Consider the following 27981-nt stretch of genomic DNA (forward strand, 5'->3'; position numbering starts at 1 on the left):
TTAATCTTTTTGCTTTTGAGTTGTAGTATTTCTGAATTTGAAGCTTTAAAACACAAAATCACTCTGATTTATCAACTTAGGTCTGAATGTAAAGTACAGTCAACCAAAATGGAAGATTTTAGCATAAGTAAATGTACTACAGACAAAATAAAATTAAAAATTCATCATTATTTTTCATGCTCTGTTCATGAAACTAGTCCTGACTTAAACCATTCGGAACATTTTCAGAAAAAATATTCGTTTCTTGTTCATGTTTTTGCATACTCAGATACTAATTTTGTTTGAAATATGGGATATTCTTATTCCCTTTTATATTTCACTGTTAAAGTCTGGCTTGGGAAAATTGTTTTCCTTGGAAATGGCATACTTGTCCTATATGTCTGTGACTGTTCTAATAAATTACAGTACTAACAAGTGTGAATAAAATCCCTAGTTGTACAGGAATTATCTTGAATGTTTCCTTAATCTGAAATGCAAAATGTAACCCATGTGCAAAAATAGAGCAAGTTTATCTTAAAAAAGTTCTCCACGAATACATCTTTTTCTCGGTCCTTACATGCTTTTGTGTATTTTTCACTCAAGTTCATTGTGTACCTTTCTTTCATCTAATTTGTGAAGTATTCCTCTTTGAATACTAACATTTGAATTTGTTTAACTGATTTTAAAGTACATGTATATTTTGGTCAATGCGTGGGGAAATGAGGAACTGTGGCCCTGGGTGTTCTAAGCATTACGTACTGCATTTTTCTTAAGAGTACAGTTCAGTTAAAAGAGAAATGTGTTTCGTACTTTGTAAAAATTTTATTTACTTATTATGTGTCATGCTCATGATAAATAAAGATGTTATGCATGTGCGCAGGACTGCGTGGCTCCAATGTTTAATTAAAATAATGCTTTTCAAAAAAGTGTGGTCTTTCTTATATTAGAAATGCGTTAAAATTTTTAAAGTTAGTGACTATAGTAGATCATTATATGGACTTTCTGTCATTATTACCTATTTTGAATAATTATTTGTGTGTAATTTTATTTATTATCTATGAGAAGTTAAATGTCAGTCAAAAAAAGCTGTAAAAGTTCATTAGTAAGCAATGTCAGTTTGAAATTTCTATCTTAAAATTATTTGTGTTAGGTCTTTTATGTTAATTACTATGTTAGATCATTATTTGGAACTCTACTCAGTATTTCGTGTAATGTATCATAACTATGTAGGAGTCATTTGTCAGGTATGATAAATTAAATTTCGTTCTCAAAAGGCTGTAAGAGTTCAGTGCTAAATAAATTATTGACAATGGGAAATATGAGTATTTTTCAGTTAAGTTACAATGAATACGTTAAAAATATTCCAAGTTAACAAATTTTTATATTCCAAATTGGGAAAAAGGCGATAAAGTTTCATTTCCATGGCTGAATATTAATTCCATGTGTATTATAGACTTTAAGTTCTCCTTCACAAAATGTGATTATAATTCAAATTTAAAATAATTCATTACAATGTGGATATTCTTCTCTGTAGTTAAAATATAATTCAATCTTCTGTACCTTGTTAAGAGAGTTAGGCTGTGATAAGTTCAAATAGAGTAGTGTTTATAAAGTTCTGCGGTAAATGGTGGAATCATATTAAAAATCCGAGTGACGTTTTCACATGAAGGAAAAATCAAGGTTCAGTGTATGTTTGGTGATTTAAGTAGGATGTGTGCAAGAAAATACAAGATATTTTCGTAAAATATTTCAAAGAGTTAGCAAAATTTGTGTTAGTAGTATAAATGAATCTTACTGAATGAAAGGGAGTGTTCTGAATATATATGTATAAATATCTGTAGAGTAAAATAAGAAAAAATGAAGTACTATTGGTATGTATCTAAACTTAACTGGATAGAAATGCTCCATGCATTGGTTTGAGTGGGCTTCATACCATGAAAATTTATTGCTCCTTGTAAGATTTGTTTTAAAGTTAGTAAGTCTTACAATAAAGAAACATGTGTAAGTCTGTATTTATTGTGGGAAAAAGGAATCAGAAATACAGCATGAATATGTTTTATAAGTTAAATATAAGGGTGAATGTGTAAATGGAAAGTGTAAAAATTACATTTGTCAGACATAGTTTGGTGAATCCTTTGAATAAAAGTAAGACGTATAAAAGGGAATCAACAAAGTTTTGTATAGTTGGCCAAAAAAGTTAATACAGGCATTAATAGTTAGTACAATGCATTAGAAGGAAAAGTTCTGAGTATCTCCAACTTAGTAGTAAAAAAAGTAAGAAATGTAGTATTCCAGTTAAACTATATAGAAAGAGCATTGTGTATATTGGCTTAATGTTACAGAAAATATTATCTAGTGAAGTTATATGCATGTAAATTCCAGCTTAAAATTTCAAAGACACAGAAATGTAGGTAAGTTTACTTTTGGAGAAATGGAAATGTAACATCGTATTGTATTTAAAACAAGGGAAAAAAGTTAAGGGTAAAATAAAAATGTAACAAAAAAAACATTTGTGTAAACAAAAAACTCAAAAAAATTAAAATTATGAAACTAAATATTACTTTTGTAAAAAAAATTAAGTTAAAAATGTAGTAACAACTTTTTTTAAAATAAAAAGCAGAAAGGAAAATTAAATTTGGAAAAATTAATATTTCTTTTGTAAAACTAAAAAAAAGTTTAAACAAAAAATTAAAATAAAGTAAAGTAAAAATACGAAAAGGAATAAATTTTGGGAAAAAAAAAACTTTTGCAAAATAAAAAAGTGAAAAAGAAAAATTCAATTCGTAAATAAAAATATTACTTTTGTAAAACCAAAAAGAAAGTTAAACAAAAAATTAAAATAAAGTAAAAATACAAAAAGGAAAAAATTTTGGAAAAAAAAAAAAAAAAAAAAAACTTTTGCAAAATAAAAAAGTGAAAAGGAAAAATTCAATTCGTAAAAATAAATATTACTTTTGTAAAACCAAAAAGAAAATTAAATATAAAAAAAAATAAACTTTGCAAGATAAAAAGTAAAAAGAAAATTTAAATTCACTTTTGTTGAAGTTAAAAATAAAATTTATGTTTGGGAAAGGGAAAAAAATAAAATAAAAATTAATAAATTAACTAATAACTTAAAAAAAGTAAGAATGAGATGAAAATTGAAAACAATTAAAAATATCTTAATAATAAAAAAAATTAAACCGTGGGAAAATCTTACATTTAAAACAGCAATGAATAAAGTAATGATTAAGAAGCCAAAAGAAATCCTAGCCGTCGTGTAAAAACAAATGTGTGACGCGGTTTTCATGTCAAAGCGCATGCGCAGACTTTCAGCCTTATGTCATCAATGGTGCAAAAACTCAAAGGGACAAAGAGAGTTTCAAATAACAAGTCTGATAAGAGGACAGGTAGCCGAGCGGTAAAGCGCTAGACTCCCATCCCAGAGATAGCGAGTTCGAATCCCAGCGGTGGAGTTACTTTTAAAATTCAGGGAAAATAATATTAATTTCCACAAAAATTCATTAAAGGTAATAAGTAAAATAATGATGTACTAAATAGTTAATAATTAAAAAGTTAAAATAATTGACGTATTAAAAATTAATCAAATAACAAAATAATATTAATCACATGTCAAATAATTAAAAAAAATAAATTAAAAGTGATGTCATTCCAAACACGTGGTTAAGAGCTCATTGCCACAAAACCTAAAAATATATATTCAATGCCACAAAAAATAAAAACTTTGAGACATAAAATCGTTGCCACAGAATCAAAACGAAACCTTGAGGATGTCATTCCATCTACGTCATTCCTTCCATCTACGTCATTTCCGGTTGTCACGTGATTCAAGATGGCGGCGACCACGCCCCTTTTCTGTGACGTCACTTCCGCCTACCGAGTACCTCCGGTTACTACTGGTATTCTTCACAAAATGTGCATTGTAATTTTTTTAGAACACTTCTAACACAGTATCCTCCTAAATATACAGACACAGGCAAATCATTTTCAAATGCTGCTATGTCATTATCAGATACAAATATATTATTTAAAGAGGTTTCGTTATAAATTTTTTGGGGTTCTATAAAGTTCTCTGCAACACTTAAATCACCAATTTCTATAATTCTACGTTTTTTACTTTTCAGCTTTATTTTCATCAAAGACATCAGTCGAATTTTACTTTCAATTTCAAATATTTGGTGAGTGGATAGATGATCTGTCCACCGGCATATTGCCCATATTGACTAAACCTAGCTTCAAGATTGTCTGTTTGAAACTTTCCTGGAATATATTTCAGTTCGAGTTCGGAAATGCAGTACAAAATAATTTCGATTATTGCATACGTTGTTATAAAGTTATTGCCTAATGAATTCCTTTGCTTAATGTCCATGTGTCATTGTTCATCAGCTTCCAAGCATCTAGCCAATTCAAAAATTTATTCAAGAAGATGTATTTTTCATCACTCTCACTTTTGCTCAAGTATGTTTTTAATTTGTTGTTCAAGTGCTGGCCTTTCTATGGACACTTAATGTTCATGATGCTAAATCCTGTGGAAAATATATGGATATACTCCACTGTAGCTTCTGCATGGTTTAGTTTTCCTTTATTATGGGTTTCTAGTAACACTTCAACAACAAAGTCACTGAAAACCTGAAGAACTCAGCTTTAGATTTTGTTTTTCAAAAGTACTTGGCATTACGGCTTTTTGACATAAATTATGGCCACACTTGAAAGATTGTGTATTTCAAGAGAATGCAGATCCTTTACAGCATAAAATGAAGCTGACAAGATTTCAGATGATTTATCACCATGCTGAAATTTCGAACAGTACATACATGTTTCAGCACTTTTTGTGCAACCCAATTGTTTTGAACACATACAGTCAAAAGTCTTTAATCCGGACGTCCATAACCCGGAATGATCTATAATCCGGACCTCAAAGCTACAAACTTTCTGCGCATGCGTAAACGCATAATACCTTTACACATGCACATATGCATTTAATGTATAACGGACAGTATAAGCTAAGCTAAAATTATCTATTTCAGTTAATGTTGCAGATTCCGTTGTTCCTTAATCTTTGAATTGGATCCGACTTATCATTTTTTGCAGATTGTTAGAGCGATTTTATAAAAGTAAGCTTGAACTTTCGATTATGTCAAAAAGAATTTCCGATTCTGGAGCTGCCAAAGGATCTACAAAGCGAAAGCATGTTTCGATGTCCATCAAACAAAAAGTGGAATTGCTGCAAAAAATGGATAAAGGCATATCCTTTGTTTCTCTAACCATTCTGAAATCTGTTTATCAATTTCACGCTAGTAGGGAGGGGGAAACGTCGCGGCGTGCAATGAACTGGAAATTGATCTGTCAGCACTATCCTTATCTTCAGGGCAGATGTTTTTATTTTATTCGGCTTATAATTCTTATAAGCCGGCTTATAATGGATTATACCATTTTTGCAGTTTGGAGAAGAATTGAGATTTGTTCAGTTACAAATTTAATAACATTTTCTTTTTTATATATATATTATCAATGCAGATAATATCAGAGGGTATATTTAATGCAACAAAGAGTTTTAGTCTTATAAATTCATCTTCATTACTGCTAGTATGTTTAATTTCATTCAAGACTTCATTTAGTATATTTATGCTAGTAATTTTCATGGGAAATTTAAATTTACCAATACTTTCCAAAGAAGTATGATTAGATGCTTATACCAACATTTCATTATTAATCTTTATCAAATATTGTATTTGAGATACAGGTTCAACTTGACTATTAAAAATCAAGACATAATCTTCAATTTTCAAAAATTTCCAAAAATTCAAAAGCTGTAGCATAGTTGTTTTATTGCACAAATCATTCAAAGTGAGCAGTTCCCAGTCTTCATTATACTTTTGCTTTTCCATCATGCTACTTTAAATAACAGCAGCAAGATTTTCATTTTTTACTTCTATCTTTTTTGTCGCACTTCTATCTTTTTTGTCGCAGGAACTTCTCAGCTGGCTGAAAATGGAGATCACATACCTACATATCCCGAAAATGAAACAATCCAGACACATTTAAGAAGCACAATCTTTTAAACACATCATTATACAGTGAAGTCTAATATCATTTCATTCAAACAGCTATTTAAGGGGACACATTACTAAACAATATCGTCAAACTATCGAAATTTTTTATAGGCTAAACTGCAACTTTTTAAAATATATATGAAAAATCTCAAAGCTGCACATACAATGCATCTTTTTAAAAATGTATTTAAATTAATAAGACTCCCCCTTTTTTTTTTTCTAATCCTGACAACAAAATGTTTCATTGTATCTAGTAACAGAAGCATACAATATTCCAAGCACAGATTGTTTAGATTTTCAAGGAATACACAAAAAAAAAAAAAAAGCTATTTAGAGTAAAAATATTAATATGGAAAACATAACAGCAAATTTTAAAAATGAAATTTTTAAAAAATAATTCTAAGTTTTATAAACAACTGGTTTAACAATATTTTTTCATGTTTTGTTTATATTTTTTTTAATATAACTACAATTTTCACAATAAATTTGAAAATGTGACAAAAAAAATGAGTTGAAAGGGTATTGTTGCGTGTGTACGGGTTCGTTACGAAATGAATACACAAGTCCGATGAAATATGAACAAAAATTTATTATTATCACAACAAATATGTTTAAATTTCCTAAAATATTCATGCAGTATTACAATATCTCACAGTAGTTATCTTTTAACTACTCAAACGTTCAAGAGAACTTAATTCAAAACAGCTAAAGAAAGCTAATCCGTGAATTCACTACAGTCAACAAGAGCAGTTTTCTAAACAACAACAAACTAAGTAACTACAACGAACTGAGAGTTTTTCCTCCTTTTATAAGATTTTAAAAATCGTGCATGAGAATTTTCTAGTACTTTCTTGAAATCAAAAAGAGATATTTATTAAATGTTTAATGCACGTGCTCTCGTATTTTGAATTTTCCGGCTTAGCTTTTTTTTAATATTCTTCACGCGCTGCACTGCGTGGGAAATAAAACCATAATTTATAACTGAACTAACATTAGCTTTTTAAATACCAAATTCGTAACACTGCCCCCTTCCCAAGGACTGCACGTCCCGGGCAGTACAATCCCTGCACAGGAAGCCAAACTTATAACTAAGGCATGAATACAATAATAAGCATTACATTACAATAATAAACAACATGAACAATAAATGCAATAAATAAAACAAATCAAATGCTATAAAATACAAATCAAATACTAAATACACATTTAGAAACAAAAAGGACCGTGGTCTTATACTATTTACAATTATTTACATTACGTACTATGTTCATAGTAATGAGCTAGCCTGTCGTAATAAACGACTTTAGGTTTAGAGTTCGAAGACTTACGAATCCAAACCACGACGTCATGCAGCCTGTTTAGGACTGTGTGCGGACAATCCCAAGGTGACTGTAATTTCGGACAGAGTCCCTTCCGTCGAGTCAGATTCCACAACCACACCTTGTCTCCTTCGTGGAATTGATGTTCAGTAGCTCTTGTGTCGTATTGGGTCTTCATCATCTCCGTTGCCAAGTTGACTCGCTCTCGTGCAAAGTTGTGCATCACTTCAAACCAGGCCTGGTGATCTTGAATTTATTCCTCAGGCGATGAAGGAGCATCCGGAGGGCGACCAAACAAGAGATCACAAGGCAGACAAAGGTCACGACCGAAGAGCATCTGTGATGGGGAATAGCCGGTAGTCTCGTGAACAGCACTGCGGTAAGCCAGTAAAAACAGTGGTAATTTCTTGTCCCAATCCTGTTGGTTTTTGAAAACCACTAATGAGAGGTTCCTAAGAATGGTTCGATTGAACCTCTCTACCATGCCATCCGACTGGGGATGTAATGGTGTCATTTGGGTTTTGTCAATGCCGAGTAGTTTGCAGAGTTCTTTGATTACTGCCGACGTAAAATTCCTTCCCTGATCGGAATGTAACTGAAGAAGCACTCCGAACCTGGAAATCCAGTGCTGTACCATCACCTCAGCTATTGTGACAGCCTCTTGATCAGGAACGGGATACGCTTCAGGCCACTTGGTGAAGTAAGCAATGACAACGAGTATGTATTTGTGGCCATCAGCAGTTCATGGCCGAGGTGCCAAGATGTCAAAGGCAATACTCTGAAACGGTGCACCTACGTTGTAACGTTGCAGCTTGCCTCGGCTGCGTTTCCTTGGTCCTTTCCGACCTGCACAGGCATCGCATGATCGGCACCACTTTTGCACGTCATCCTTTGCATTATTCCAGTAAAAGCGCTCACGTACTCTCTGCAAGGTCTTTATTATTCCAAAAAACTATTTAGTTCTTTAAGGACATCAGGAATCCGGGATCTTGGAAGAATCAGTTGCCATCAGAACGTCTTCCCATCATCCGATTTGAATTTCCAGTATAGGACGCCATTTCGAATGTGAAGTGAATCCCAGAGTGCCCAGTATTGTTTTGTTGTAGGACTACAGATAGAAATGTCCTGCCAGGTAGGTTTTCTGTTTGATGACTCCATTAAATCAATTATGGGTTTAATGTCGCGGTCTTCCAGCTGGTCTTTATTGACTTCATCATCACTCCACGTGTCTCGATCAGCCGACGTTGATGTAATTTGTCTTGCGATCGGAGTCAGCAGCTCGTATTTCGCTTCGACCCAGGAACAATATCGGCAGCTTTCTTGGCAAGGTCTTCTAGACAGGGCGTCGGCGTTTCTGTGTGATGATCCCTTACAATAACGGATAGTCATATTCCTGGAGTCTCTGTATCCACCTGACTATTTGACCCTCAGGATTCTTGAAATTTAAAAGCCAGGTCAATGATGCATGATCGGTGCAGAGCAGGAATTTTCTGCCGTATGGATAGTGATGGAAATGTTCTACAGCTTTGACTATGGCGAGCAACTCTTTCCTGGTCACACAGTAATTCCTCTCCGGTTTAGACAGGCCACTTGCTCCAGTACGCCACCACACGTTCTTGGCCGTCTATTTCTTGGGACAAAACAGCACCGACACTTTCATTGCTTGCGTCCGTGTCGAGAATAAATGGTCTGTCGAGCTGAGGATACGTCAGGATTGGAGCAGATGTTAAAGCTTTCTTTAAGTTGTTAAATGCATCTTCGCATTCTTTTGTCCACAAGAACTTTTGCTTGCTCTCCGTCAGCTTGTGAAGGGGTCTTGCGATGGAAGAAAAGCCCTTCACGAATCTCCTATAATAGGTGCAAAGCCCTAGGAAGCTTCTCAGCTGATGGACATTTTCCGGACTTTTCCAGGATTTAACCGCTGATACCTTTTCAGGATCCATGTGCACACCTTCTGCAGAGATGACATGTCTCAGATAAGTCACTTCCTTTCAGAACAATTTGCATTTAGCGGGACTCAGCTTCACATTGGCTTCTTTCAGTTTCTGAAGCACCTTACTAAGATTTTCTAAATGTTCTTCAAAACTCTTTCCGACGATGATGCTGTCATCCAGGTATATCAGGCAGGCTTCGTAAGAAAGGCCTTTCAAAACAGTCTCCATAAGACATTCGAATGTTGCCGGCGCATTACACAGTCCAAACGGCATCACCTTGAATTGCCAAAGCCCTTGTCCCGTAGTAAATGCTGTCTTTTCTCGGTCTCCAGGCTGTATTTCTACCTGACAATACCTACTCTTTAAATCAAGTGTCGAGAACCACTTGCTTCCAGAAAGTGTGTCTAGAATGTCGTCAATTCTAGGAAGAGGGTAACTGTCTTTCTTCGTAACCTCAATCAACCGGCGATAGTCGATGCAAAATCTTGTTGAGCTGTCTTTCTTTCTGATAAGGACGAAGGGATATGCCGATGGACTTACTGAAGGCTCGATTGCCTTCTTCCATATCTTTTAAAAGTGTTCGCGCACTTCTTCCTGTTTAGCAAACGGTAGACGTCTTGGATGTTGCTTGATCGGGGGACGATCACCGGTATCTATTCTATGTTGTGTCAAACTAGTTCGACCCACATCTGAGGACGAGCGGGAGAAAACAACTTGAAGATCTTTAATGATGCAATCGGCAGCATTCTTCTCTTTATCGTTTAATTGCGCAGTCTGCAATAACTCATATGTAATGCTCTCTGAGGACACGGATTCTTTGATGTTACTCTTTCTTTCAACGGTGGTTCCTGGAGTACATGCTGCAACCATTTCACCTTTCTTAATAATTCTCCCCTTTTCAGTTACATTGGCGACTCTCACCGGGATTACCATTCTGGATAGGTCGACGAGTCTTGAGGTTACTAGTACTCCTTTTGGGCTATTACAGTTATTGGGATATTCTATGTTACCGTAGTGAAAATTTCTGTTTTCGGCTATGGATCCAGGAAGTAAAATTTCTATTCTTGCCGGTATTGTGATATTGTCTTGTGCTATGATTTTATGGACAGATTTAACTTCATCATTAACTCCAAATAATGCTATGTCCTCAGATGTAGAATGCAATTCGTTATTTTTAAAGTCCAAGGAAAAATTAAATTCTATTTCCTTAGAAAGTCCAATCCGAGTATGCAAGAATCAGTGATCTCTGCTACATATGCCGTGTGATGGTAACCGGCACTTCCAAACGTGATGTTAACATTTACTTTTCCGTCGATGTCGATCTTCTCACCGGACACAGTCTGGAGGGTAACGCAAGACGGCGTCCAGATACGTTTGCTTCCCATTTGTTGAGCCAAATCTTTTCGGATGATGGTAACGTTGACTCCTGTATCTATCGTCCTATTGCAGGAAACTCCATTAATATGTCCTATTACGAAAAGTCCATTACTGCCGCCTCTCACTGCAGAAATTTGAAGCGCTTTAAACTGGGGCTTTTCATTATCTGGCAACCTCCACCCTGCGAGATGGCCACTAATTAGTTTTCCTGCTGTTTGTTAGGAGCGGTCTTAACATCCGTGCCCTAGGGTGTTCTGTAGTTTCGTCGTATGTGTCCTTCAGCACCGCAGTTCCAGCACTTTACCGTCGGTTTCTTATCACCAATATTCCGTCTCAAGGCATTCAATTGTCTAGTTAAATCGTCTACACAAGCAGTGACTTGATCCCATTGTCTAGTTAAATCGTCTACACAAGCAATGACTTGATCCCCTGGCTTCTGAACTTGAGCAGCTCTGACTGGATGGTCTCGACGGGTGGCTTGCTGGGCTGCCTCAAATTTCATGGCGTACACTAAAGCGATTTTCAAATCTTTAACATCTGCCATTCGCAGTGCTTTCTGTATTTCAGGGTCCCGGATGCCATCGATGAAATATTGCAAGGACAGGATTTCCCTTGTTTCTGTCGGGCACTCCGAAAAGGCGTGATGTGACAGCCTTTCCACATCCATGGCGAGCTCTTGAAGTTTTTCAGTGGGCTTCTGTTGACGGGATTTTAATTGGAGCCTGCTATAATCTTTTAAACATTTCTCGCCAAAGCGCAGCTCCACAGTGCCAGATAGAGCTCGAAATCTAGCCTTTGATTTTCGGGATGCGTCTGCTCTCAGAGAAGCGACAAGATGATAGGCCTTAGCTTGGGAATCCCATCCATTCACATCCGCAACTATAGAAAATTGAGTCTGATACACTTGCCAGGAGGTCTTCCCATCATAAGTGGATAGCTTCAGTGAGGGACGAGCTGGCATGGGTAAACATTTAAAACCATCTGAATTGCTCCCTGCTGTTGCTACGAATTTCCTTAAAGTATCCACTTCTTTGGCAACTGCATAAATCCTGCCATCAATTTTTTTTTTTTTTTTTTTTTTGATTTGGTGTTGAATATGTCCTTGGACGGCAGAAACTCTTTCTTCAATTTGTTGTTGGAAGGCCGAAACTCTTCCTTCGACTCGTTGCTCCACAGCCGACACTCTATCTTCTATTTCATCTTTGACAGAAGAAATCTTTTCTTTAATTTGCCTGACTGTATTTTCGACAGCTCCTATTCTGTCTTCCATAGCCTCAAATTTACTTTCTATTATGTAGGTTATTTCTCTTTTCATTTCATCTTGATCTGCTTCAATCTTTTCTTGTACAGCTTTTATGTCTTCTTAAAAGTTACTTCCAACTTTTTCTGACCAGATTTCATCTCATCTTTCACAGATTTCATCTCTTCCTTAACGGATTTTTTACCAGCATCCATTTTCTCTTTAATTTCTTCTTTAAAAGTTGTTTGGCCAGCTTCCATCTTTTCTTGGAATGCAGCAAAAGCACTGATGAGCTGCCTCAATTGTTCTTCCATTGCTCTTGTTATTGGCATTCAAACCCCACTCCTGACACCAAAAATTGTTGCATGCATACGGTTTCGTTACGAAATGAATGCACAAGTCCGATGAAAAATGAACAAAAATTTATTATTATCACAACAAATATGCTGAAATTTTCTAAAATATTCATGCAGTATTACAATATCTCACAGTAGTTATCTTTTAACTACTCAAACATTCAAGAGAACTTAATTCAAAACAGCTAAAGAAACCTAATCCGCGAATTCGCTACGGTCAACAAGAGCAGTTTTCTAAACAACAGCAAACTAAGTAATTACAACGAACTGAGAGGTTTTCCTCCTTTGATAAGATTTTAAAATAGAACGTGAGAATTTTCTAGTACTTTCTTGAAATCAAAAAGAGATATTTAATAAATGTTTAATGCACGCGCTCTTGTATTTTCAATTTTCCGGCTTAGCTTTTTTTTAATATTAGTCACGCGCTGCACTGCGTGGGAAATAAAACCATTTAATTTATACAGTCAAAAGTCGTTAATTCGGACACCCATAATCCGGAATGATCTATAATCCGGACCTCAAATCTAAAAACTTTCTGCGCATGCGCCGCGTTGACACATGCGCATAGGCGTTTACGCGTGCGCGTAAGACCTTTTACGTCTGCGCATATGCGTGTGCGCAAGTGCAGAATATGTTTTCGCGTGCGCATTTTATGTATAACAGACGGTATAAGCTAAAATTATCTAATTATCTATTTCAGTTAATGTTGATGATTGCGTTGATCCTTAATTTTCAAATTGGATCCGGCTTATTATTTTTTGCAGACTGTAAGAGCAATACTATAAAAGTAAACTTGAACTTTCGATTATGTTAAAAAGAATTTCTGATTCTGGAGCTCTCAAAGGATCTACAAAACGAAAGTATGTTTCGATGTCCATCAAACAAAAAGTGGAATTGCTGCAAAAAATGGATAAAGACATGAAGAATGTGACAGAGAGGTTAGTGAAAACGAAAAAATTTCGATTGACAAGTTAGTCGGTATTCTCGGCACAGCAATTAACGGGACTTGAACAGCGGAACTTTGTAACTGAACAAGAAATTATGTCTGTTTATATAATTAAAGAGAAAATATTATCACATAAAACGAAGCAACTTAAATAACTTACATTGAAAGAAATGTTTAATAAAGTAAACAAATAAATATTAAGCTTTTTTTTTTTTTTTTTTTTTGTAAATTTTGATACTTTTTAGATCATAATTGTTCTTACATTTTCATAAATTACGGTTTCATATTTTTAATTTTAGAATTTCTGTATGCCATCTTACGAGATTTAAACTGATGATCTATAATCTGGAAAAATCGATAATCCGGAATCGCCAAAGTCCCGACGAGTCCGGATTAACGACTTTTGACTGTTGTAGCTGAACATTAGCTTTTTAAATACCAAATTCGTAGCAATATTATAAGCACACAAATTTGAATTTTTAAAGGAGAAACATTATTACTTTCTCTAAAACTATAACGGCAAGTGCATTAAAAATAAAAGCCGAAATAAAATTAGATATTATAAATCTATTTTAAGTTCCAGATTCTGTATATTTTCCTGATTATTGCTTTACAGTTGAGCAGTGAATTTTATACTGAATATTTGATGCTTGTGATTAATATATATTCATAATGCACAAGCATTTCTGCAGTATATGAAGTAAAATTTACTATAAATTAAATAATCATGTAGTATTATGCACTTAATTAGCCATCAGAATATTCACATGCAATTTATGAAGGAACATGCATTTATTAACAAAATTATAGAAATCACTTTAAAACAAAAGCTTATTGTACTGCTTATTTACATCAGCAATGATTTATGTTTACTTTTACATTTTACACTAGCTATTGTTCACTTTTATATTCTATACTAGTTTTTCATTAGAAATAATTTTGGCTTTAAAAAGAGACATATTAAACATATCGAATATTTAATTTATTTAATTTTTCTTTAAATATCAATGAAATCATAAGAATGAAAGCTCATCCTGCTGTTTTTAGTTAGAATGAAGGCCTTCCGCTTTATTGCATGGATCCACTTTTCTTTCAGATCGGTATCATTAGGAAAAGCGAAAATATGCACTTTAGGTCCAGATTTGTAATTTCCATTACATCGTGGCACTAAGCACACGTAAGGCATTATATTGTTTCTGGAACAACCCACAAATTTACAAAAACCTCAAATTTAATGCATAAAATGGTGACTGAAAACCTTTGACCCAGCACTGCCCTCATCCCCAAAGAAAGGATGCACTCCTTTTGATGACATTACACACTCAACATCACTCAGCTGTAAGGCCTTGTTCCCGAAGGCCACGATTTATGTATAAGGCCACGATATGTACAGGATTTATGTATAAGCTACACAAGCTGTAGCTTGGGGCCTCCACTTTCTTGGGGGCCCCCTAAAAATCCCTCTAGGTATCCGAAAATCATATTTGGCATTGGCATATAATATCTGGACTTATAAAGAGCTCCATATCTCAAACAGCTTAGGGCCTTATCAAGTCCCTGGCCATGGTGTAAACCAAAGAAAATAGAAGTGACAGTAAAGATACAAATAATAACAGAACAGATTAACAAACATAAAGCCTTACAATTTGACTAATTATGCTTCCAGATTTTCAGGCAAATGAAGGAGCTGTGTATGAAGATAGCCTGATGAATCTATAGATATTACATGTCTATAAGAGACTCTGTCGGCTCTAATATGGTACACGGTTGCTTAGCTGAAATTCATGAGATTCATGGCATGTCTATAAATATTACTCGTAGGTTACTGCTAGGTGCACATCCATTCATTAATGTTTTACATTCATTCTCATGAATTTTACCATTTTCAACAGAAAAGTGTGCATATAAGTCTGTATAAGCTAAACTGCAGTTAGAGAAATATTCCTCTGCGTTTGGAATCTTGAGACAGCCATGTTAAACACTAGATCTCTAAGCTGGTAAAATACATTTGGGATGGAATATATTGTGCAGCACAGATATCCTATATTTTAATAAAATTACAAATATTTTGCAGAAAGCTTGGTGTTTGTTCTTATGAAATCCCACACAATCTTAGGAGTTTATTTTCTGTGAGTAATTGATTGATGTACCAGTTTTTTGGCATCCAGTTAGTGAAAGTAACACCAGTTGCTATAGCCCTGGACCCAGGTTAGAATCCCAAAGAAGTATGGCTGTTTATAAGTGCATAATATCTTTGGGGCATGGGAACACTTAAAATATTATTCCTCTCAAAAGGTTGATGGCAGGGGAAAATAAGTAGGAGACCTTTAGATCCACTTACTGGGATATCCTGTATTAATTGGGATGGGGCTGGGCAAACTTGTACTGTCACCCATTCCGGTCAAAGACAGGCACAACCATCTACCTCCTGACCATGATATAGTTTAAAGATTTGATCTGTCTGAAATTCAGATCAGAAGTATTAGTGAGAACAAAAATATGCTTTTCTTTTTCAGGTGAGTGCACTTTATTGTAAATATATCATTTAAAAATTGATGCTCTTATTCATACTTACATTTCAACATAGTTTTATGAATGTCATAGTATTAATTTTCATTATTGAAATATATGGTACTTGCGAATTATCAGCACTCCCCTCTGAAAAGTTACCAACTTGTTGCCTACTAATTTTTTGAGAAGCTAATAAGCAAAAGTCAACAGTCATTTTGAAAAATGGAGGTGCACTAAAAATTCTACAAAAGAGCAATAAATCAATTAAAATCTTAAAAAGCAAGAAATAACCACAATAAAACACCCTGCAGAATCAAGAAAAGTTTTTGTGCACTACTGTTCTCCCGATGTACTCAGCAAACTGTTTAATAAAATCGAAGAATTGCACAAATATGGAACTGTGCACACAGTTGTTCTCGCCATATGTACAGCTATATATTTTTATTAAAATAACATCAGAGAACTGCACAAAGAATTTTGATTAAATCTAAGAAATTTGATCATTTATAAGAAGTGCAACTTCATAGAATGCAAATTTTTGCATTCTCTATTGCTCTGCAAAATGCCTATTTCAGAAGAAATACTCTTTCTTTTTCATTATCTGGCAAACTGCACATTCCTACTGTGATTCCTTACAAGAAAATAATATATATTCAATGCAAAAGCAAACATTAATCAGAAAAATTATACCTTAATTTGAAAGTTGAAATGGTCGTCTGCTGTACTTGTATGCATAGCTGGGTTGCTACTAAATACATTTTGTTGACAAAATGGGTTGCCTAACGGGCAACATAATGAAATTGCCTCATGAATAGTTTTCAGACCATGCAGATAATCAGAAAGAACCATATATACAATAGTCTCTGTCTAGCTTTGTGAAACATATGTACATGAAATGTGCATAGAACCCTTAAGAGTTTTGGAACTACTCTGATATGCGCCCTCAAGGCGCCAAATATTTTTGGCGAGAAACTCAATGCTGCCATATTGCTATCTAAATTTTTTGTCTACATTTCGAACTTTAAGCCTAAAATGTCTCCAAAAACACGGTTTTCGCGAATGCAAAAACCACGTTTTGAACACGCAATTTAAGCCAAAAATCCGAAACAAAAAATTTAGATAGCAAAACCGTGAAGTTTCTAACCAAAATTATTTGACAAGAGTCCATGTACACAGGGATATGTTTTAACTTAAAAAAACTTAAAAACAACTTAAAATGTTTTAACTTGTTAAATGTTTTAACTTAAAAACATCTACGAATGGCACCATCTAGACAACGAACGAATTTACGAACTACGCACACCTCGCTTTAATAAATTAACATAACAACATTAAATTTCAAAGAATACCATGTACACAGCGTTCTGTTTCAACTTTAAAAAACATCTACGAATTTCACAATTTAGACGGTACGCACTAATGAACAAAATAACTAAAATAAATTTCAAACAATTCAAAAAAACAACAATAACGACAGAAATTCATACTAAAAAAACAATGAACATAACATTCTACAAAATAAGAACAAGAATAAAATACAATGTACTTACCATTAATGCTTTTTCGAACAACAGAAATACAGTCAAAAGTTGTTAATTCGGACACCCATAATCCGGAATGATCTATAATCCGGACCTCAAAGCTACAAACTTTCTGCGCATGTGTCGCGTTCACGCATGCGCACAGGCGTATACGAGAGCGCGTAAGACCCTTACGGCTGCGAATATGTTTGTGCGCATGCGCGTTTAATGTGTAACGGAGTTATACGCTAAGCTAAAGTTATCTAATTCAGTTAATGTTGCAGATTCCGTTGTTCCTTAATCTTCGAATTGGATCCGGCTTATTATTTTTTGCAGACTGTTAGAGCAGTTTTATAAAAGTAAGCTTGAACTTTCGATTATGTCAAATAGAATTTCCGATATATATTTACTACAAAGCGAAAGTATGTTTTGAAATCCGAAATCTGTTTATCAATTTCACGCTGCTCTGCGGCAGAGGGGGGGGGGCAGAAACGTCATTATTAGATTATGATAGATTAGAAAGATTATGTCAAATAGAATTTCTGATATATATTTACTAATATGTAATTTGTATCTACAAAGCTAAAGTATGTTTTGAAATCCGAAATCTGTTTATCAGTTTCACGCCGCGGATTCGAAGTTGATCTGTCGGCACTATCCTTACCTTCAGGGCAGATGTTTTTATTTTATTTGGTTTATAATTCCGTACTAAGTGTAGTATTTCATCTCGATGTACTCCGTCTTTGATATGATTTAAATCAAGTTCCTCGTCATTATAATTTGCTTCCGATAGTGAAGAAAGTGACCCAGAGGTTATTGAAAACGAAAACATTTCGATTGACAAATTAGTCAGTATTCTCAACACAGCAATTATAGGGCTTGAACAGCGGAACTTTGTAACTAAACAAGAAATTATGTCTGTTTAATAGAATTAAAGAGAAAGTATTATCACATGAAACGAAGCAACTTACATTGAAGGAAATGTTTAATAAAGTAAACAAATAAATATTAAGCTTTTTCTTTTTGTAAATTTTGATACCCTTTAGATCATAATTGTTCTTTATTTCATAAATTACGGTTTCATATTTTTAATTTTGTAATTTCTGCATGCCATCTTACCAGATTTAAACTGATGATCTATAATCCGGAAAAATCGATAATCCGGAATCACCGAAGTCCCGACGAGTCCGGATTAATGACTTTTGACTGTACCAATTTCATATCGCCTTTAACGTACCCCCACGTAATCACTATCGTATTTATATGACAGCCAGATACACTATCCAGAAAATTCATACTATGGTTCACAAATAAATAAAATAACAAATAATCACAAATCCCTACTTCTATCACGCACAGCCAGTAAAAATAATCTCCAATACCTTCTTTCCACAGCTCCAAATACCCATTGCCCCTCAACAGGAAGGCTACGACAATATTTCCTTATGCCGAACTTCAATTCAACAATTTTCACTATTAAATCTTTCCCCCCTAGCTTCTCAGACACAAAGCATGACGGGAACCAACGAACTCCAGCGAAAGATTTTTCAACGTCAACAGGGTTGCCATACAACACGCAACCGCGCCAAAAACCAGTGCAGAACACATATTGCCACATTTGGTGAAATTAGGGCATATATCAGAGTTGTACCAGAGTTTTTTGGGCAAAAGTGGTTCGACGTACCTTAAACTTGAATTCATAATTTTTTTCCTGCTCTCTTCAGTTTTGCCTTTTAAAAAAAAAAGGACTTCTTTTAAATATCATAATTTTACTTAACTGTGAAGTGAAATACCTATTTGTTTTTGGGGGAAGGAAGTACAAAGAACAATGTGACATGATCTTTCGCATTTAATATGTAGCATAAAAATTAACATTTTTGCAGGAAATATATGCTAGCATGTAATTTGTAGTTAAAGTATGTAATTTTAAATCATATTTTATTGATTTCATTACTATATTGCATACATTGAGATCAAAACTGTTACACCAAAATGTAATTTTTATTTCTCTATTTTTTGGCAAAGATTAAATGTATATAACAGAATGAATAATTACTTTTTTCCATATGTTACAAAAACAAATATTTTAATTATAAAATTCAATCACTTTATTACATATATCCATTACTTATTTTTCAGTAAAATAAGAAAAAATTTTCATACACACAAACAAAATAACAAGAAAGCTAGAAATGTTAATAAAAATTTTAAATTATCATTACTGTATGCATTAAATTAAAAAAAATAATGAAGGTTTAATTACATACCTTATCATCTTCGTATAAAATATCAGCTGGAAGTGTCTTGTCTAAAATCTTGGAAAAAATTGTAGGAGTCTTTATAATATTCTGTTTTGCACTTTTATGAGCTTTTTCCACTTCACTTTCTCCACTTTGACAGGAAGTGCGAAACTGCAGTATTTCATTATTTTCAAAATAAGTTCGAATTGAAACAAGATCAATTACATTTAATATTTTCACTCCACATTAACAACAACAACAGTTTAAAGAACAGCATGTAAACAAAAACTGCACGTATATTTTTAGAAATTTAAAATTATTATATTAGTTAAAATGGCATCATGGAAATTTTAATATATGATTCAACTAGAATAAATTGAAAGATGACATTAAAAATTTACAGCTTTAATACTAATTTTATACAGGTGCGAGGCTGATAATTATATTTTATAAATTGAGAGAAAGATTTTAAATAAAATGACTAAATACATTTTTAAAGATAGCTAAGTTAGAGTAGACTGAAGGGTACTCCTTGTATTATCACAAAGTTGTTGTTTCATTTATCGCCAAGTTGTTGTTTCATTTATGGTAACCAGAGCAGTTGAATGTTCCGTAAAAATACTTTGTTAATCTTTGAATTATGGTAACTTGGCGATTTTTTGGCGAAAATTTGGCGACCAACCCTGCTACAGCAAACTGCTAGTTTTTCACGAAGTAAAGGATTTTTTTTTTCCAACAATCTGCTAGCCGAATGACGCTTATGGTAGAACTTTTATGGAACAAAAGTGCTTAATCATGACGAAGATTAGGTGCGAAATTGAGACAAAGAGCAGAATCGCCAACTGCTTGCCGCGTTTTTAAGAATTCCACATACACGGTATCATCCTTGTACACGTCGACCTATTTTCACTTTAAAAAAATCCCAGAATTGCACAAAAATGGCATTGTGCACACTCTTGACTTTATCCATGTACACTGCTAAAGTCCTAACTAGTAACCTTTATTGCCTTACCAAAATGTCGCCAAACTACCTGTTACCATATTCCAAAGATTAGCCAAATACTTTTACCTAGAATTGGGAGCTCCTTTCATTTTTAAGTGAAAATACATTGATGCGTATATGGACAAGGGTAAATTTGTTATACATTATTACATAATTATATGAACTTAAATCCATTTAGTGCGAATACAAGTTATTATTACTTGCGCAATTGCTGCAAAGTTAGTTAATAATAATTTATTTCCTAAACAGTATTGATTAATTGATTATATTATCTCCTAAGTTTAATTAAAGTAGAATTATTTCAGAAGTGTGCATCCATACTGGTAAGTTATATTTTGAAAGATGTTTTGAAGTAATTTGAAAGCAAAATGTTAATAATGTTTTAACGGGGACTGGAGTTAAATCATCACGAAGAATAATATTACAATTGTAAAAGTACATAATGTAAATTTGTTTAATTATCTGATGTTTTTTTAAGTAAAAATAGGTCGACGTGTACATCGATAAAGTCAAGGGAGCGCGCAATGTCTAGTTTGTGGAATTTTGTGATGTTTTTTGAAGTGAAAATAGGTTAATGTGTACATGGATACCGAGTTTGTGCAATTCTTTGATTATTTTGTCTTTGTGTAGCAGGGATTTTTGGCACTAAAATCGGCGCTACACAAAGCCATAATAACAAGAACTGCCAAACTCAGTATCCATGTGCCGCCAAAAATCGCCAATTTTCGCCAAGGGGTACCCGTACTTTTACCAATAGCTAGTATGAGTTTTGCCCCATGTAGGAAGTTTTCTGCTCTAGATCTTTAATTATAAAATGAAAGAAATGAAATTCTCAAAATCTTGTTTTAAACATATTTTATTGTAGAAAATTTATGTCTTTTACAATTTTAAGAATTTTAAAATCTGTTTCTCCTAAGTTAAAATCTACAAGCTTATAAAGAGGCTGAGTTATGTAGAACTTTTGGTACTATTCTGTTTTGAGGACTGTAAAAAATCGCCAAACTATTGTTGATGCCAGTGCTGCCAAAAATAATTGTGGCAACCCTAACACAAGAAAGGAAGTATAATAGTAAATAACTATCTAAGATGATTGTTTTAATTTAAATGAAAGGTTAATTTCATATAATACTTTTTATTATTATAATTTATATAAAAAAGGTTAAACATAGCTGAATGGAAGCATAAGAGTAAATAACTATTTCAGATCATTATTATAATTTATATGAAAAAATGCTAAACTGAATGGATTCTTGCATTGATATTTCGCTACTGAGTTACTGCTAAAGCATAATTTCATCTCATTGGTTGTTCAAACATAACTTTCTATAATGAATGATGCCTTTTCTTTGAAAAAATTCCATTGCAGACTTTTTGTCACTGGGCAATACCCAAATTGTTAAATCCATAGCGTTATCAAAAAAGGATTTAAAAATTAAACTAGTATTTGAATGGCATCTTAAAAAATATAGAACTATCTAAACTTACACAATTTGAAGTCAGCATATATGCTAGATTTGGCGCTCTGTTCAATGGGCATGTTTGCTAGATTTGGCGCTTTCGCGCATACATTTGCGCTGCAATTTTTTTACGGTCCCCAAAACAGAATAGTACTGAATTTTTTTTTCCCTAAAATCAAATAAGACTTCAAGGGGGAAGGGGAATCTCAAAACTTCATTACAGAAAAAAAAAAAAAGATTACTTTGCTCCTGAGATGCATTATCCATGATTATTTCCATATTATAAAGTTAATTTTGAAATTTTAAAAGAAACTTTTTTACATGGCTTAGCTCTCATTTCTCAACAATATAAAATAAAATGGCAAAATTTTTCACAATATTTCATATTTGTTAAACACATTATTAAGAAGATATGTAAGCATATATTTTAATAAAAGTTTTTACCATTCCAATTTCTTTAAGAATTATGAACAAAATTACAAAATAAAACATTATTTTCATCTTTGATCACTAAGAGGTACTGTACATTACAGAGACATATTTTTCTTAGTCGGAAACATACCATAATTTTTTTTTTATTTGTTGACTTCATCAATAACTCTTTCTGCAATAAACCGATGTGGCAGTTTAAAAGAAATAGGATAGCTTTTTAGCATACGGAATAGCTTTTTCCGTACGATAAAAGCATCTTGACTAAATATAGGTATGAACGGTGCATCAGAAACCGTAACCTATAGGTGTTTTAAAGCTTATTTGAACTCAAGGGATAATAACAAAAAATGATAAGTAAAATATTATATTCTTGTAAGATTATCCTTCAAAACTAATTCCAAATATAAGCTAATTTAGGTAAATTCAGCATTTCACTTGGGAGTTTTAAAAAGGATTGCAGGATATAAACATTAAAAATAAAAATCGAAAGTGTTTTTTTCATTTATTTTTGTTGCATACTAGTATAATTTTTTCGTCGATGCAAACTTCTTTAATGCTTTTTATTACTTAACTTATTTAACTTTCAAATTATGTCTTTCTTTTCACAGCATTTAAATTATAATTCCTGTACCTTACAAGCATAACTACCTGATCATCATAACATCCATGAGCATTACAAAAACAAAAGAAAGAAATTACAAAACTAAATTTTGCCACCATTATTAATCTCTGAACTTGTGGCCTTGCAATAACATTTAAAGTTTGCAGCCATGATTTACTAAGATATGTATTTATCATGTTTCAACAAATTATTATTTTTCCTTTTAATCATTAGAGCTGGAGCAAATCGCATGTATTCGTTACCAAGTAACGGGTACATCGGTTGACTCGAAGTACCGATTCGGTACTCACAAATTCATTTCGTTACTCGCATCTGTTCGTTACTCGCATTTGTCGTATGATGCGGTTTATTCGAGTACGAATGATGCGGTTGCTATTCGAATACGTATGATGCGGTTGCTATGCGAATACGAATGATGCGGTTGCTGTTCGAATACGAATGACACATTTGCTAACAATACCCGTGTGCCACATTTTTCATTGATAATTTCGAATTTTTTTGGTTAATTCATCGGGCAAACTCTTGTTTACATTATGTGTTTTAGTTGAAATATTGTTTAGTTGTTGATATTTAAGAAAGTGATCAATTTTGATAGCGTGAAGCGTTATTTTGTATTTGCTTTTTACATTTAGATTTATAGTGCATATTATGTTTGTAATTTGAAAATTTAGATGATTATTGATTTTTTTCTTGAGCGTGCCATAGGCAGATTTTATTGATTTGAAATATTTATATACTGCACTTAGGTATTGTTTAAATAAGAATATGTAGGTTAATATAAGTTCTTTACTTCCTTGTACGAAATAAAAAGGAAGTAAGTATTGTAATCGAGAAAAATTTTGGGGTGTCATATTTCAACGGAAATATCCATTTTTGACGATTACAGAATCCATGTGAATTATTTTTTTTGGATGACGTCTGTACGTACAAACACAATTCCCCCCCCCAGAAACGGATTGTTAAATGTAATCCCATTTACTCTAAGCTGATACTTATGACTAATGATTATGACTCTAAGTTGATACTTGAAAGGGATTTGTTCGTGATGTGTAAGTACGTATATATGCATTTCGCATAACTCAAAAACGATTAGTTCTAGAACGTTGAAATTTTGTATATGGGCCCGTTATAACATCTAGATATGCACCTTCCTTTTTTATTGCAATCGGTAATACTACAAAACGTAAATATGTATATTTTAAAGAAATTATAATTAAATGTAAAGTACATATGTATATATATATATATATCCTTAAAATTAAATGTAAAGTACATATATATATCCTTATAATTAAATGTAAAGTGCACACATATATAAATATAAAATAAAAGCCAAGTAAGGCGAAAATAAAAGCCTTGGTTTTTATTTTATTTATTTATTTATCACTAAGTAAGTTACTTGACTTTTATTATTTTACCAGAGTATAGATAGAAATTTGGTTATGTAGCCTATTCTTCTAAAACGACGTTTCGTCGCTGCCTTACCCCAACAATTCCCTTTTTTTTTCGGTTTCGGATTATTTGGTTACGGCAATGCACACTAGCCTAAGGAAAAGGATGTCTTCGTGGAGGACTTTTTAAAGGAACTGGCTCATATACAAGTTACACAGGGGGAAAGCCACGAAAACGCCCGTGCATCCAGCCGTTAGCCAGGAATTGAACCCCGGAACGAACTATTAGTCTTCAGCGACTTTACCGCTCGAGCGCTGGTGGGCTCTTCGATGTTTGCAAAATAGGTGTTCACTTTACGATAAAGCAAGCACCTGTTTTCTTCAATTAAAACAGGTTAGACGATATGACTCTTACTACTTCATTCTCACTTAGCTTTTGATTTCTAATATTGATTCAATATTTTCTGTAGACATTCTGATTAGAATAATGGAATTCAAACATGTGCAAAAGGTGTGTATCTGAATATAATTAGGTTTTTATAACATAGGGCCCATTTTATTAATTTCTAAAACAATATTATCGCTGTTTAGAACCACATTATCGCTGTTTTGAAAGAAAGCAAAAATGTGACAAATGTATAATGAACATTAATATACATGCTTTACTAGAAATTCACCCTTTCGTCATTAGCGGTTCTGATGAAAGGAATGGGGAGAAGAAGCAAGCGAAATAACGAATAACAGACAAATTACGAAATCTAATCTTTAATGCCGTCTCCCAATTTCTTTAGCCCACCAGCGGTCGAGCGGTAACGTCGTTGAACACTGGTAGTTCGGTCTGAGGTTCGAATCCTGCGAACGGGCTGGCTGCATGGGTGTTTTTGTGGTTTTCCCCATGTGTAAAGTGTATACCAGTCATTTCCCTTAGAAAGTCCTCCACGAAGGCATCCCCATCCCCATCCCCCCTTTAGGCCCTAGTGTGCTTTGCCATAATTAAATACACCAACACCAACCCAGTTTCTTTATTTGTATTTGGGAAAGTTTTATTGTCATTATGAAAAGTGAAATTTGATATGGATACCGCATAACTTTTTAAATTATGCTTATTTTTGCTGCACTTCATTTAAACTTATTTCCTCGAATTATTCTAACTTAAGGGGACTCATACACCTTAAAACCCATAAGATGTTCGAATAGGTGACTGTTGCAAGAATTGGGATAACTTTTTTATTTTAAAAGCAATTACTACCAACTTTTTACAGCTGACTACATAATATAGCTGCTTTCTAAAATAGTAATCAGAAAGTTTGTGTTGCCCCAAACATTTTTATAATTTAATCCGCTTTGTGACAACATTTTTTGTCACGTTTCCAACTTGCGCGCACAGTTTAAAACATCCTTTTTCATAATTTAATTCCATATTTAATATATAGCTTTTATAAAATTTGGAAACTACTGTGAACCTAAAATTCTAAAAATTTCATGTTAAACTTTTATTTTATTTTGAGTTGAGTTTATAAAATGTATTTTATTTACAAAATTTGTAATGTTTTCGTCCATAAAATTTTTCAGTATTAAAATATTCACCAGATTGTTGGTTCAGTTAGAAAATAGTGTCCATATAAAGAATTCCATCAAATTTCAAGTATGTAACATTAACCATTTTTAAAACATCATGCGCGCAAGGTGGAAACATGGCGAAATATTTTGTCACAAAGAGGATTAAATTACAAAAATATTTGTGGCAACACAAACTTTCTGGTTACTAGTTTCCAAAGCAACTATATTGTGTAGTCAACTGTAAAACGTTGGAAGTAATTGCTTTTAAAATAAGTAAAATATCCTAATTCTTGCAACAGTCACATTTTCGAAGATCATGAGAGGTTTAAGGTATATTAGTCCCCTTAATTAAGCGATACCCAAAGGCAAGTTACAAATGGCATCAAACACTGCAAATTTTGAAATTAAATTTCCCGGTCAATCTCTGTCTACGGGACTCAAACTTCTTGTATTTTTATTTTTTCATAACGAGTATAAAACTTTGCCAGCTATAAATATAGGAACCAGAAGACAACATTAAAAGTTAGATTACATAATTTGTCCAAAATTAATCCTTTTTAAAATTTGACATTGACAAAATATGAATGTTTTCGTCATTTAAAATACTTCTGTATTTTTGTTGCACCGTATTTAAACTTGCTTCTTCGAGTTATTGACATTAAATTACATTAATTACGTTATCTATTAGAAAATAATTATAGCAAATCATCTAATTACGACATCTCTAAGAGGTCACTTTCTAAGAGATCTGTATTTTTGAGAACATATACAAACATTGGTAGTGAACATCACCTTTTTAAGACCACGACATGTAAAATCCTCTAAAAAGCATAAATGGTTACATTTAAAGAGGACCCATTGCTTTTAATAAAGAATGTAACATTAATGTTAATTATACATGTTTTTGGTGTGTGTGTGCCAAAATAGTGATACCGTGGTTCTGTTGCTTTAGAAATGTGTGAAATTAAAAAAATGGATACTATATAACAAAAATGTTGTTATATTTAGATACAACACCTTCTGAACACGTCTGAAATTCATTCTTCTGCTCAGCATAATTCGTATGCATAAAATAATAAATAGCATTAGAAATCAAAAGCTAAGTCGAAGTAGAAACAGTCATCTCTTCTAAACCATTTTAATTGAAGTAAACAGACGTTCGTCTTATCGTAAAGTAAACACCTATTTTTCAAACAGCGGATAAAACGGGAAAGAGGGAATTGGTGGGGGAAGGCTGCGAACGAAATGACACTTTTTGGAGCTGGAATGAAATGAGAAAGGACGAAAAGGTACTAAGCCAATAAGACAAGGTCTGGTATTTTACTTTATAATTTAAGAATTATTTTAATTTTTATTTGTCTTTACATTTTTGTTAAATTTTACTTATAAGTATTTTATATTTCACTTGCTAATTATTATGTTACTTTAATTATTAATTATTTTAATCACTATTTTTATTATTTTAATTATTAAGTTTTTTACTAAGTAATTTTTTATTATTTTAATTACTAATTAATGTTATTATTGTAATATTTATTTTATTTATTTATTTTTTATTTTATTTTCCCCTATTTTCCTGACGGCCTTCCGTAGGCGCTTTTGACTTCTGACTTTTGTGGCACCACAAAAAGAGGTGAATTATTTCCATCCAAAAATACGACGTAAAACTCCCTATCGCATAGGGCAGTACACCGATCCCTAGGGCCGTATACCGATAAAATAGGCTCAGGATACGAATACCGATGGATTTTACCGAAAGTAACGAGTAACGATACGATAGTAACGAGTACTAGTTCAGCGAGTAACGAATACATACGGGTACTTACTTCTACAGCACTATTAATCACAAATATCACTTCACTTTCCTTGAAGAACGTATGCTACATGGCCAAAATCAAAATTTGGTCAAATTCGAAAAATGACTTTGAAACCAAATCGAAATTTAAATTTCAGAAAACTCATTTTAGTAATTCTTTCGCATCAATTCCAATATATAACATACTGATTAAATAATTTATGATCCATAAAGATTAAGCATTAA

The 27981-nt window shown here is 33.1% G+C and overlaps 1 protein-coding gene across 2 annotated transcripts in view; it reads right to left on the reverse strand.

The window, feature by feature from the left end:
- Positions 1-23225, reverse strand: part of LOC118204938 (histidine triad nucleotide-binding protein 1-like) — a 62181-nt gene extending 38956 nt beyond the window's left edge. Inside the window, exons 1-2 of one of the 2 annotated variants that reach the window (XM_085824240.1) lie at positions 23085-23225; positions 19503-19646 (exon numbers count right to left, since the gene is read on the reverse strand). In XM_085824240.1, coding sequence (XP_085680366.1) covers positions 19503-19646; positions 23085-23165 — 225 coding nt within the window. In that variant the 5' untranslated portion in view covers positions 23166-23225. Of the gene's footprint in view, positions 1-19502; positions 19647-23015 lie in introns of both variants that reach the window. The other variant, XM_085824233.1, reaches the window with a different exon arrangement.
- Between the last annotated feature and the right edge of the window lie 4756 nt (positions 23226-27981).

The sequence above is a fragment of the Stegodyphus dumicola genome, chromosome 1 (genome assembly GCF_044657685.1).
Source record: "Stegodyphus dumicola isolate Sdum_Otavi_A_Nest chromosome 1, ASM4465768v1".
NCBI lineage: Eukaryota > Metazoa > Arthropoda > Arachnida > Araneae > Eresidae > Stegodyphus > Stegodyphus dumicola.